Raw genomic sequence first — 14,895 nt, 5'->3', positions numbered from 1 at the left:
AAAATCTAACAGGAATTAATATTATGGAAAAGTTGTTTGCAAATGTTTGCTTTTGAGATGTGTTTGTGATATTTTGAATGCAATGCTTCGTTTTGCAAGAGATGCGAGGCATTTTGCATTTTCTGTGTGCAATTCATGCATTTGTGTGTAAAGTTTTGAAAAAAAGAGGCAAAGTTTTGAAAATGTGTGTAAGCGGTTGAAAAAAACTGTTAAAGAGCGTCAGTGTGTTTCCATATTTAAACTGTTTAATATAAGCAGCGTGTGCTTGGATCAAGTAGCTAATGCATACTTTCCATTTCATTAACATCTGAATAATCTGGAAAGAAACGCTTTCATCATCCCAGAAACACAGCACAATTTCTCCTCCTGACTGGAAGCCGTAAAAACAGCTGGAAGTGCTTATGATTTGAATTTGGTTAAGTGCAACTATTCAATTTGGCCACAAGTATGAAGATCTGACCTGGAATGAAGTCATGCGTTCAGTTTGCGTCTCTGCACAGCCGCAGAGTGGAGGATCTCAGCATTTGACGAGCGATATGTTCAGAATAGCATGCTATTTTTGTAGTATACTGTATACAGTTTGTGAATATTACACATGCATGGAATACTTGGATGATATGCATTCGCCAAAATGTTTAGCACATGATCACAGCATACTGCATCCCACAATGCAATGCATTTGATTTGATTTTCTCACTTTTAATTGCATTAAAAATGCTAAATAATGGACGTCAAGTGCATTAAACATATATTACTGTATAAGAGTTTAATATTGTTCTATATAATCACATACTATTAGAGTAAACAGTATGCTAGCAATTCACTCTGAATATAATGCACACTTACACTATACTGTTCAAAAGTTTGCGGTCAGTAAGATTAAGTATTGTTTTAGAAAGAAGTCTCTTCTGCTCACCAAGACTGCATTTATTTGATCAAAAATACATCAAAAATTGTGAAATATTATTAAAATTTAAAATAACTGTTTTCTATGTGAATATCTGTTAAAATGTAATTTATTGCTGTGATCAAAGCTGAATTTTCAGCATCATTACTCCAGTCTTCAGTGTCACATGATCTTCAGAAATCATTCTAATATGCTGATTTGCTGCTCAAGAAACATTTCTGATTATTATCAATGTTGAAAACAGTTGCTACGTATTTTGATACATTTTCTTCCAGGGTTCTTTGAGAAATAGGAAATTCAAAACAACAGCATTTATCTGAAATATGTCTTTACTGTCACTTTTGATCAATTTAATAATTAAAGTATTATTTTCTGACCCCAAACTTTTGAACATTCGTAAATGTTCTTGTGTTTAACATTCAACAAATAGACGTTTGACATGATAACATAAATTGATAGAGTGAAAATTATATTTGCAGTATATTAAATATGAAACATTCTTATTGGCTGTGATTTTGTCAAGCATGCAGCATTTACTTTTTTTTTTACAACAGAACAGAAGCATGACTTAACACTGGAAGCATGTCGTGTCACGTCTGGTTTGGACACGGTGTTAACATGTGGAATCAGAAGGATTCTGTTTACTTTCGTCTTTAAATCAGGCGAGAGATTGCAGAAGTTTCACAATGATTCTCCACAGAAAGGATCCTTCACTGATCCTTCCTTCTCAGCTAGACAAGAACTCAAACCCACATATTCTCCCATGAATGATGAATTTTATAGCCAGTAAATTTGGAGCAGCTGAAGGTCACAAACCTTCATGCTTGATTTGTTTGATTCAAATGTCCCAGGAGAAAATCCTCCCACTCTCAACAAGAACGACAGACAGAAAGACAGAAAAGTGTCAGAGAAATCAACACAACAGGCCAAGTAAACCTGATCAGACGTTAAATGTGTGTGTCTGAGAGATTATTCTCCACATCCACAGTATGATCCAGTACGAACGAATCAAGCAGGACTGAATGCCTCAGTGGTGAAGCAGATGTAATGGCTGATGTGTGAGGAAAGCTGAAGGAGGCAGAACCAAACATATAGAAAACTCACTAAGCAGAAGAGAGTAAATCCCTGAGATAGAAACCACTGTAAGAGTCTGAGCTGCTCGTGTGTGGGTGTGTGTGTGTGTGTGAGAGCGTGTGTGTGAGTGTGTGTGTGTGTGTGTGTGAGAGAGAGAGTGTGTGTGTGTGTGTGTGTGTGTAAGAGAGAGAGTGTGTGTGTGTGTGTAAGAGAGAGAGTGTGTGTGTGTGTGTAAGAGAGAGAGTGTGTGTGTGTGTGTAAGAGAGAGAGTGTGTGTGTGTGTGTAAGAGAGAGAGTGTGTGTGTGTGTGTAAGAGAGAGAGTGTGTGTGTGTGTGTAAGAGAGAGAGTGTGTGTGTGTGTGTAAGAGAGAGAGTGTGTGTGTGTGTGTAAGAGAGAGAGTGTGTGTGTGTGTGTAAGAGAGAGAGTGTGTGTGTGTGTGTAAGAGAGAGAGTGTGTGTGTGTGTGTAAGAGAGAGAGTGTGTGTGTGTGTGTAAGAGAGAGAGTGTGTGTGTGTGTGTAAGAGAGAGAGTGTGTGTGTGTGTGTAAGAGAGAGAGTGTGTGTGTGTGTGTAAGAGAGAGAGTGTGTGTGTGTGTGTAAGAGAGAGAGTGTGTGTGTGTGTGTAAGAGAGAGAGTGTGTGTGTGTGTGTAAGAGAGAGAGTGTGTGTGTGTGTGTAAGAGAGAGAGTGTGTGTGTGTGTGTAAGAGAGAGAGTGTGTGTGTGTGTGTAAGAGAGAGAGTGTGTGTGTGTGTGTAAGAGAGAGAGTGTGTGTGTGTGTGTAAGAGAGAGAGTGTGTGTGTGTGTGTAAGAGAGAGAGTGTGTGTGTGTGTGTAAGAGAGAGAGTGTGTGTGTGTGTGTAAGAGAGAGAGTGTGTGTGTGTGTGTAAGAGAGAGAGTGTGTGTGTGTGTGTAAGAGAGAGAGTGTGTGTGTGTGTGTGTGTGTGTAAGAGAGAGAGTGTTCAATAAAGTGTTGCTCATGTTAACTAATATAGTTAACTAATGCTAACAAATGAAACCTTATTGTAAAGTGTTACCTAATTATTTAAGTATTGATTTTGTTCCTCTTTTCTAAGTTGCTTTGGATAAAAGTGTCTGCTAAATGCATAAATGTAAATTATTAATGTAAATGTAATTATTAATTATAATTATTCTTCTAACCTTATTGCCAAATTGTTTTCTTTTTTGTTTCATAAACCTAACCAAATTATGTAAGCCTTGTACATAAACGTATATTTAAAACAATATAAAATGTGTAAATATTTTGTCTGAAAAACAAAACAGAAATATTAGGAAAAATATTTTTGAAGCACACAGCCTAATGTGCATCATTTGCTCTTCATTATCTTGTGCTACAGTGCTAAAAAAAAAAGCTTTCTGTGATTGTAGTATTTAAAAAAAAGACAGAATGCAATATGAAACTGTCAAAACATCCAGTCCAAAAATCTCTGAAGGCACATCTCATCGTAATTATGAATTCTGAACTCATAAGTAGGACCTGAGAGCATCATTACATGCAAACCCTGTTCACTCCTGCATCATTGGCGCTTAAGAGCCTTCTTAAAGGGGCTAAAATGCTGATATGGCATTACGGGGATCTCACACACACGTGCAGGCTCATAAAAACTATACAGCCCATCTTCCATTATGGACTCCATCAAGCCTTTTAAAGATGTGCATTAATGTAATTATCTTTCACTGATATACTCATGCTCAGTTTTAGTTCCAAACACTTGTGCGTAGTTATTAAGGTCTGATGGTTTCCCATCTGAACACTTCATGTCAAAAGGGTTGCTGACCCATGCACTAAAGAGAAAGAGAGAGTGGAAACAGTGTGCAAACTAAAAAAGGAAAGTTGGTCAACGCCAGCTCTACACTCTTAAAAATAAAGGTTCTTTACTGGCATCAATGGTTCTATGAACAACTTTGAACATCCATGGAACCTTTCGAATGCAGAAAAGGTTCTTTAGATTTTTAAAATGTTCTTCAAAATGGTTCTTTTAGGAACTGTTCACTGAAAGGTTCCTTTGGGAACCAAAAATGGTTCTTCTATGGCATCACTGCAAAAACACCCTTTTGGAACCTTTATTTTTAAGAGTGTAATGCTGTAAAAGGTTTGAAGTGAACGAGTGGTTCAAGCTCCAAAATGACAAAAATACCATAAAAATATCATATAAGTGGTTAATATGATTCTATATTCAAAGTCTGATAGATTTTTTGCTAATATTTAGAATGAGATTTTATTTTCATATTTTTTCATTAAATAGGTATAGATAGTTTTTATTTATTATTTGTAGTTATTTTAGTACTTCAAGTTAAACTAAACAAAAATGAGAATTGTTGCTTTGGCAACTACTATAGCTGTACTCAAATCAGTTTTTATTATTTATTATTAAATATATATATATTATATTTAATTTCACTTAATGTTTTTTTCCGCATCAAGTAACACAAATATTAAATATTTAATTAAATATGTAGTTTTTATTTTCAGTTTTTTATTTGTAGTTATTTTAGTACTTCAAGTTAAACTAAACAAAAATGAGAATTGTTGCTTTGGCAACTACTATAGCTGTACTCAAATCAGTTTTTATTATTTATTATTAAATATATAGTGGAATGTCAAACAACAGCCTAGCATTGTTATCAAGACCGTTGAGCTGCCGCGCAACAAGCCAGCCCAGAGCAGCATCTCCAAAGCAGTTGCAGAGGGAACCCAGAGAAATCTCAGCCTCAGTCAACCTTCTGCAGATAGGTGTACATTAAATAGCTCTGCCTTGGAGACTCCGGACACCTCTCCAAACAGGCCTAAACATTTAATTAAATATGTAGTTTTTATTTTCAGTTTTTATTTTTAGTTATTTTAGTACTTCAAGTTAAAGTAAACTAAAACGAAAAAAAGAAGAACTATTTGTTCATGATTCAGACGTTCAGGACAGTTACAGTAGGTTTGATCCTTCATGATTTCCAGCACATAATGAGTTAAAATTTGGGTCAGTTCCTCAAACTAATGTAATGTATGACTTCAGAAGAGAAACATGCAAGCTTTTTTTTTCATTCCAGAGCTTGACAGCCCACTGTTATTATATGTAAAAGAATGATCAGGATATTAACATAAACATTCACCTTTTGTGTTCCAAGAAAATAATGATAGCACAAAAAATACATGTAACATGTAAACCAAAACCATTTTTGGCTGATCTATTCTTTAAAGTCAAACAATCGGCTCCGTCTTACCTTCCAGAATGACCTCCTTGCCAGTTTTCTTCAGGGCCTGAACAGCCTCGTCATGAGTGGCCTCTCTGAGGTCGTAGCTGTTGACGGACAGAATCGCATCGCCCACGTAAAGAGCCTCCGTCTGGTCCGCCGCCAGTCCTTTGAAGATCTTTGAGATCAGGATGGGCATCTTATTCTCCTTACCACCTGTTGACACAAAATACATTTGCACACATTTGTGTTAAATGGCATTACACTACACACTAAGCTAACTGAAAACACAAAGATGAATGTTTAAATTGACCATCATATGTGACCCTGGACCACAAAACCAGTTATAAGGGTCAATTTTTCAAATTTGAGATTTATACATCATCTGAAAGCTGAATAAATAATCTTTCCATTGATATATGGTTTGTTAGGATTGGATACAATCTGGAATCTGAGGGTGCAAAAAAAATCAAAATATTAAGAAAATCGCCTTTAAAGTTGTCCAAATTAAGTTCTTAGCAATGCATATTACTAATCAAAAATTAAGTTTTAATATATTTACAGTAGGAAATGTACAAAATATCTTCATGGAACATGATCTTTACTTAATATCCTAATGATTTTTGGCATAAAAGAAAAATCGATAATTTTGACCCATACAATGTATTTTTGGCTATTGCTACAAATATACCCCAGCGACTTAATACTGGTTTTGTGGTCCAGGGTCACATATAATGAAAAAACTATGCGATGTGCAATTTAAAAGATATATTTGAGAAGTTATTTTGTTTGTCGATAAATTTCTGTACCAAGTTTTTATTTTTACACATACTGCCTCTCCTAATGCAGTAAGAAAGCCTCTGCTGACTAACCGGTCTTTTTTTAAATCATGTGATGCAAAGAAGAACAATCTGTGGTGTTGAAATCATGAAGAAGCCTGCAAACACGTAGATAGTACGGCAGTGACGTCACATCCTTCAAAGTTCGGCATTAAAACAGAGGGAACTACTCAAATAGCCTCTTCCTCTAAAACTGTTCTAGCTCTCTGATATATTAGGTTGCATGTCATGCTGCTACTGAGAAATATAGACAAACAAGGTAGGGATCTCTTTCTTATATTTGTAATACTAAATCAAACTAGTGGCAAAGTGCTCTTAAGACATGGTATGCCAATCTAATTGCACAAAAACAAATATTTCAGTGAGATAATTAAATTATGAGATAACTTAAAAAATGTTTACAATTGATCAAATTGCAGTTTACATTTTTACAAAAAAAAAAGTGCTTACAATATATCCAACTTAATTAGTTTTAATTGCAAATTAAACATAAAACACGACAGGGTTTCTGCAGGTTTAATGAAGTTACATTTAGAACTGTAAGACCGTTTTAAAACCAAGTAAAGAAAATGTAAGGAACATATTGTGTTGTATTATTTCTCAGAAAACAAGACTTCATATCTTCATTATGGATGTCAAGTAAATGTTTTTGATTTAAGGATGTTTAGAAATTTGTACTGTATTAGAAAACAAGATACAAATATTTTGTATTTGTATTAGAAAACAAGCTAAAAAAATAACATGCAACATGTAATGCCATGAATTTATGAATTTAATACTTTCTGCTCTTATTAAGACCTTTTTAGGGCCTTAGTTTATGGAAAGGCGAATAAAGACTTTTTAAGACGCGCAGAAACCCTGTATTATTATCAGTTATGGTAACAAATTGGTCTTTTTGTTGACTTTCATGCATAATTGTCACACTATCCTAAATCTATAAGAGATTTTGCAAATCACAAGACGTTAGACAAGTGGTCATATTAAAATGTTAAAGAATAGTGTGTTTTCAAACAAAAAATGTGTCTTACAGGGGAAGACCAAGGCGCTGTCTGAGACAACCAATCAAGACTGAGAAATAGGGATGTAACGATTAACCGGTTGAAAATTGATTCAAATATATGACGATTCAAATCAGTTGAGATACTAAACAAATCACGATTCATTTAGGTGTAGGAGTTTATATGAATGTATGTCTGAGGGGAACTTACTGTCTTTATAAAAGTTTAGATGGTATTTTTTCTTTTCATCTTGCCTCTGTATAATGCATATTAAAGTTCATAAGCGCAGCGCTGCTTTGTTTACAGCGGTAACCAGGAAACTCGTGAATCGAATCGAATCGTGAAATCAAAATCGTGAATCGAATCGAATCGTGAGTTGAGTGAATCGTTACATCCCTACTGAGAAATAAATAAGTCTATTCCTATTTTAAGGTCTTGTACACGCCTCATTATCTCCCTTCGAAATCATTGCAGACTTTTTTTTTTTTTTCAGATTTCACATTGCAAGTAAAGGGTGAAAACATCAAAATGAAGCAAAGCTCTGCGTTTCTCTTTGTTTTGAACTGTTGCGTCCTCACAACCCTGACCGATGGCTTTTCTTTAAGTAACTGCACCATTTATTTCCCCTTTGAATACTCTGGCCATCTGAAGGTGCTGTGCAACAGGATGGGCTACAGGAAAACACCTTCACCGTTACCCCACAACACTGTCAATCTGGATATTTCCTACAATGCCATCCATCGGATCGTTGAATGGGATTTCATCAGACTTTCAAATCTGATCATTTTAAACATATCTCACAACAGGATATATGAAATACACGCCAATGCATTGAGTGACCTAACAAACCTGGAAGAGCTCAACCTGTCCCACAATAAAATCAAAACGGTGACCACAAAACTGCTCAACGGTCTTGCAAATCTGACGTATTTAAGACTCGACTCGAATTACATAGAGACGATTGAAAACCAGTCACTTGCGACACTTTCGAATTTGAGGCTCGTAAACTTTACCAATAACAAGTTAAAGCACATTTCCAAACTCCATCCTCTTCTTCAAGTACCACATCTGGAGGAACTTTACTTGGGAAAGAACAGCTTCAGAGTTTTCAACTCAAGCGACATCCCATCGGCATTCTTTGGTTTGAAAAAGTTGGATCTGTCGATGAATCCCTTGACAGTGTTCAAGATGGCGGAAAACATCTTTCCTGATCTTGAGTACTTGGACTTGTCAACCTGCTTCCAGACCGATACTTCCGATTGGTTTATTCTAGACAAGGCATTCCTGAACACAGTTAAGACTCTCAACCTCAGTAGGAATCACATTGAAGAAAACCAGCTAGGTTATATAATGCAGAATTTCCCTTCTGTGACCTGGATGGCACTGGATGGTCTGAAGGGGTTCAAGGTGGAGACGCTTTTACAGAAGGCGTGTTCTCCTAGTCTGAGGGGTCTCCACTTGGAGGACAACCAACTTTCTGTACTTACCGATCGCATGTTTAGACCGTGTGCACTTTTGAATGAGTTGCACCTAAGAAACAACAGAGTATCGAGAATCTATAAGTCGTCATTCGATCATCTAGTCAACTTGACAGAGTTACGAATACAAAAGAACCTTCTGACGCAACTGAACGACACTCTTCAGGTTCTTCCCAACTTACGGGTCCTCGACCTTCATCTCAACAGCATTGAAAATCTTGACTGCTCTGATTTTGCGAATCTGACGCAGTTAAGGCAACTCTATTTGCACAAGAACCAAATTGTGACAATTAAGGCATGTGTATTTAAGGATTTAGGAAATCTCGAAGAGCTCATTTTGAGCAGCAATCGTATGTTAACGGTCAGTGGCACCTTTACATATGGCCCCCAAAACTTACAATACCTGGATTTGAATAACAATAAGTTGAGTGCCATCCAAAGTCACTCTTTTAAAGCTTTGGATTCCCTTCGGACCTTGCATCTCGCAGATAGCCAAATATTAAATATCTATCCATATGCTTTTGCAGGACTGATAAATTTAACAGACTTGCATCTTGCATCTAACAAAATCACAGAAAGAACTCTAGAAAACCATGCTGTGTTCGATGGTACGCCTAACCTACAGAGTATAGATCTGAGTTGCAATTACATCTCATACGAGACTCAAGAGGAGCTACAAAGTCCACCATTCATGCTGTTAACTGAACTGAGAGTTTTGAAGATTAACAGTCAACGTCGAGGCTTAAACTACATCCCTTCGAACTTCCTGAAAGGTCTCAAAAACTTGCAAGTCTTTTATGCTGGGAACCTTAATGTCAAGAATTTACATGTGGACACATTTAGTTGCACTCCCAAGCTTACTTACTTGGATTTGACAAGTAATAATCTTGCGAACAGGAATGCCTTGACGTCCAGGCTTTTCCAGCCAATATCAGGCCTAAATAAGATTACGTTGGGTCGGACTCACCTTAAGTCCTTGGACTTCTTAGTCGACGCAAATCTCTCCAGTTTGACGATCTTGCGAGCCAGTACGAATGACCTTGAATTTATAAACCAAACCGTCATCCAATCGCTTCCTCAACTCAAAGTGCTTGACTTGCAAAACAACAGCTTCACGTGCGACTGTAGTAACGCTTGGTTCATCGACTGGGCCGTCAAGAACAATAAAACGCAGGTGCTTTACCTGAACATGTACGAATGTCGCTATCCCCTTTCTTTAAGCGGAAAGAGTCTGGCGGCCTTCAACACTGAATCCTGCAATGTGAATTACGACTTCATCTGCTTTGTCTACAGCTCTTCCATTGTCATTCTCACTCTAGTCATTTCATTTATCTACCACTTTCTAAAATGGCAGCTGGTCTATGCGTACTACCTCTTTTTAGCTTTCCTCAATGACAAAAAGAGGAAGCAAACATTAAATCATCTGGATTTCCAATATGACGCCTTCATTTCGTACAATGCTCAAGAAGAGCCATGGGTTCTGGAAGAACTTGTGCCCAAACTTGAGGGTCAACACGGCTTGAGATTGTGCCTTCATCACCGAGACTTCCAGCCAGGAAAGGCCATTATCGACAACATCGTGGACGCAATATACAACAGCCGCAAAACCGTCTGCCTGATCACGCACAACTACCTGAAGAGCGTTTGGTGTTCACATGAGATCCAGGTGGCCAGCTTCAGACTTTTTGATGAACAGAAAGACGTTTTGGTTCTAGTTTTTCTCGAGGATATTCCCGCGCACCAGCTTTCGCCGTATTACCGAATGCGCAAGCTGGTGAAGAAGCAGACGTATCTACGGCGCCCCAAACCTGGAGAAGATACTCGAGCGTTCTGGCAGAAACTCAAAATGGCCATTGAGTCTAAAGAGGACATGAAGGACAGACAGATCCTTTCTGGAAAAGACGAAGATTGTATTTAAAGATCAATGTAGCCTGATTGCATTATTAATTATTTAAATGAAATGCTTCATGTAAAAACTGGTCTGTAAATGATCACAATCTGCATTTAATTATTAATGTTAAATATTTTGCCACATTTTAGTCAACTGAGGATACCAGTTCCCATTCTAACTATTCCCTCCAATTAATGCTGGTCTATTAAACTATAAAATACTATAAGTGTCAAAATTGTGGTTGCACGATATATCAAAACTGATATTGTGATATGGCTTAATGCAATAACCAAATTGAGTATACTGTTTGCGCTGCTGGTTTCAGAATGAAGATTGTGCTCACAATACAATGTTTCAATGTCTCAGAACGGCTTGGTTAATTTATTGTGAATCGAGGCACTCTGAGACGCTGAAACACTGTATCATGAGCTGTATGCGTCTAAATGAACACAGTGCCGCGCTTCACTCTGAAAATGGCAGCGCATAACTTTATTTGTCGGCAAACTGCCAAAATAAATAATAGTTGATGTAATAACATTTGAAAATTCAGAAATTCAGATGTACATTTTATTATTGCAATTTTACAGCTGTAGGCCTATTATAAAATAAAATATTTTTTATTATTTTTATTAAATACTAATTATTTTATTTTATTATATATATATATTATATTTTACACTAGAAAAGTATTATTGCATTATATTTATAAATTTTTTGAATATTTTTTAAATTAATCACAATAAAATCATTTTATTATTTTATAGTGAAGACAGGTGGAAAAATACAGTTTAAGGTTACCGAAAGAGATTTGAGTTGGTTAGAGTATATTAAATTTTTAAATTTTTTTTTTAAGTTTCGTTAAAATCTAAGAGGATGGGTCACATAAAAAGTATTTAGAGTAAAAAGTAATTTTTCAGCTTTTTATATTTATTTTCAGATGTGCTCTGCAACAAAAGCAACCCAAATTCAGATGTAAATATTAGTATTGTAATTTTACAACTGCACTATAAGATAAAATTCTACTTGTTATTTTTTTATTATTATTATTCCTATGCAGATGCAGATGCACTCCACAACAAAAACATTGCAATTTTTTTCTTGAAAAAATTATTTAAAATGCAATTTTAAAAAATAAAATAAAAATGCAATTAAAGACCTAGGTTTGCTGTGCTTTTTGGTAGGACAATTTGGGCCAAAAGTGTTATATAATAACAAAACAAACAAAATAGTTTTTGAATGATTCATTATTTCCAAATATAGCTTTTCAATACCTCCAGAAAATTTCTGTATTTTTTCATATCAAAATATCAAGTTTTTTTCCAATATCGTACTGTCCAAACACAAAGGACACTAATCACATAAATCACAAAAACTCTTAAAATGAAACTAGTTGAAAAGTAATGAGTGTTCATTGCAAAATACACAGCAACTGCATCAAAAACCAGCTCTAAATCTTGACTACTGATGTGCTCTTTGATGTGATTTACGGGCAACGCTGTAATACCAATCAAAATTTCATCGCCTTCATCCTTGAGCTGGGGTGTGCTCCAAATATTAGACCGACGCACATATTTCTTTAGTCAATGATGGTTCGGTCTGTGGCGTTCTCTTGGAGGAGACGAGCATCTGAATGAAATTTCCAATGAGCATCAGACAGCTGGTGTCGCTGGTCTCAAAGGCTCTTGTACTTTAAACACACATCTAGAAAATCAAGGGCATGTGAAATGACCACTTTGAGTATAAACCATAAAACATTTATATGTGGTTCCAGGTTTTATATCGCTCTAAAGAGACTGTGTGGTGGTGCTCACGAGTGGAATATCACCAGCAGCTTCTTCCTCATCATCATCATCCTCAGCATGTATCAGAAGTGGTCTTGTTTAATTACCCTCTATTCTAGTGACCTTTTGACCTTTGAAGACACATGGGACACGCATGCGGCTGGGAGCTTGGCTCCTGCCAGATACTGTTGGCAACCTCTGGGCTCTCTCCGCTTGAGATCCAGCAAGTTATCAATCATTTCCCTCTGCAGTCCCTGCCAGGACGTCCTGCACAAACACACCAATGTTAAAATGCAATGACCTTCCGCTGATTGCATCATTCTTCTGCAAATACAGTGTTCAAAGGTCCGAGTCCACTCGAGGAAATGCTTCTATTTTAGCACAAATGTTTTAATTACAAATTACATTATCAGCATAAGAATTTTAGTGTAATGTTGAATCAAAATGTGTGTAGGCTTTTGGATCTCAGCGTACATCTCTCATTTGTGAAAAAAACGTTATTGCGATTTTTCTGATAAAAAGTGTGATTTAAAATCATTTCATTTAAAGCGCTCCAGGTTTGCTGTGCTTTACAATCGAGGCACTCGTTATATATTATATATACAACTATTAAACCAAATGAAATATTACATTGTAATAATACTCTTTCAGTGTAAAATGTAAAATGGAATATTTAAGAAAATAACAGCATTTTTTACAGTATAACAGTAAAATCACAGTACTAATATTTATGTCTTAAATTCTTCATTTTCAAGCATTAAACCAGTGTTATTTTAGCATGAATTAGATACTATTATAGTTTTATAGTTTTCATTAATATTTTGAATTCGATTTTTTTTTTTCTTTTTTTTTTAAAGTTAATTTATTTTGGCGGAAAGCTGCAAGGAGCCCTTAAAGTCACAAGGCAGAAATTTAATAACTATAATTTGGTTACGCTATTGGGTGTTGATTTATGTCTTATTTAGATATTTTCCTTTGTTGTGTTTTTGTTTTTTACTCCTCAAATCTCTAGAAATTGAAAATCTGATCATTTAGGCCAAAGTGCCCCTTGTGGCAATGCTGAGAATACAATGCATACTTGACAAAATATCCATAATAAAATTCAACAAATTCTAGTCACTTAATTTCTGGCTAGCAACAAATTAAAACAATACAAACCCAAGCAAAGGGTTCTTAGTAGAAAAGTTTTCATGTGTGTTTTCAAGGGGTTTCCAAAAGTGTTCAGGCCCAAAGACTCGTACCACAGTAAATATAGATGTACAACTGCACTTCGGACTCAAGGCAAGGTCGTCCCTCTCTGGCTCCCTAAAATAAACAGCACCATACTCTTCTCTGCTCTCGTTCCACAGCTTTCATCTGAAGCCAGTGACAGGCTGAGCATGATGGGTAATTCTTCGGTCAGCTGTCGACATTAGGGTGCAAACACCGTCCTCCCCCGAGAACACACACATACTGCGTGATTCACGATCCGTACATTTCAGAACCAGACCAACGACTCGCTACATCTATGCAAATGATTATTAATAAAACATCACAACTGATATGGTCAAATGTAATGATGTTTCTCCAAGGCCTCCACTGATATGTCACTTAATTTGACAATTGTCAAAGTTTTGAGAATTAGAAACTCTAAAAAATCTCTGTATCTTACTGTAGTGCTATACAAAACCCTTACAAAAATTAACTATGGTTTTATTGTAGTAAAAGTGTAGTGACCATGTTTTTTTGGCTTATTGATTACCTTTTGTTTAACCACAGTTTTACTATAAATACCATGGTTAAACTATAGTTAGTGTAGCCAAACCATGGTTAATTTGTGTTTACCATGGTATAGTAACCATGGTTTTTTGGATTTATTTGTAGTAAAATGGTTCATTTTCATAAGGGTAGTTAGACAGTAAAGTGCCAGATGATAGTACCATGTACTGAAATGAATGTGTTATAGTATTTTCATGGTACACTGATGGTATGAGATAGAAAAAATATCAAAAGTATTATTATACCATTGGGGGGGGTGTAGACATTTTGGACATTGTACCATAGTATTCTTGGAAAAACCAATATAAAACCATGGCATTATTTTCAGTACCACAAGTATATGGCACCACAACTTTACAATGGAAATTTAAAAGAATACCTTGCTAATGCATAGTACAAGAAGCTAAGATGATGATAGATAGATAGATAGACAGATAGACATATTTATGATAGATAGATAGATAGATAGATATTCTCCACCTTCATAACTGAACCGAAGGATCAAACCGTTCCTCAGTTTCAAAGTAACTGTTTCACGAAGAATAAGTTTAAGTAATCCAAGAACACTTTAATAACCGAATATAAACGAGTTCTCGTACCTTTGATACTTATTCCGAGTCCTCCAACTTCTTGTTTGGTGACTCTGACGGTTCGTTTGACGTTCGTGATGGTGTCCGGTACCGGGGAGGCGCTGAGGTTCGCCGGATCGCCGTTAACAGCCCCACCGGCCGCGGGCTCATCGGCGGTGTCTCCGGGGCTCACGGTGAACGAGTCCTCGCTGAGAGCGGCCAGCACACGGATCCAGTGGTGCACGGTAACGCGGAGCTCCAGCAGTCCGCTCTTCACGGGCTTCACTGCGGCCGCCATGATCAACACATTCCTGGGATACCAGCGGAGGAGCGGAGTCCTAACTCAACTTATCCCCTCCTCCTCACCAACCAAACCCCTCTCTCTCTCTCCCTCTCTC

The 14,895-nt window shown here is 36.5% G+C and overlaps 2 protein-coding genes across 2 annotated transcripts in view; one reads left to right on the top strand and one right to left on the bottom strand.

Annotated features, from left to right (window-relative positions):
- snta1 (syntrophin, alpha 1) overlaps positions 1-14,861 on the bottom strand; it is a 31,040-nt gene extending 16,179 nt beyond the window's left edge. Inside the window, exons 1-2 of the mRNA XM_016552650.1 lie at positions 14,528-14,861; positions 5,214-5,399 (exon numbers count right to left, since the gene is read on the bottom strand). Of these exons, the coding sequence (XP_016408136.1) occupies positions 5,214-5,399; positions 14,528-14,795 (454 nt within the window). The 5' untranslated portion in view covers positions 14,796-14,861. The remainder of the gene's footprint in view (positions 1-5,213; positions 5,400-14,527) is intronic.
- On the top strand, positions 7,549-10,416 carry LOC107740272 (toll-like receptor 13). The gene has a single exon (XM_016552652.1). The coding sequence runs from the start codon at positions 7,549-7,551 to the stop codon at positions 10,414-10,416; it is 2,868 nt and encodes a 955-aa protein (XP_016408138.1).
- Positions 14,862-14,895: the final 34 nt, after the last annotated feature.

This window comes from Sinocyclocheilus rhinocerous, unplaced genomic scaffold (assembly GCF_001515625.1).
Source record: "Sinocyclocheilus rhinocerous isolate Xijiao unplaced genomic scaffold, SAMN03320098_v1.1 scaffold795, whole genome shotgun sequence".
Classification (NCBI taxonomy): domain Eukaryota; kingdom Metazoa; phylum Chordata; class Actinopteri; order Cypriniformes; family Cyprinidae; genus Sinocyclocheilus; species Sinocyclocheilus rhinocerous.
Note: the sequence above shows the minus strand (reverse complement) of the source record. Positions and strands in the feature narration are given on the sequence as shown.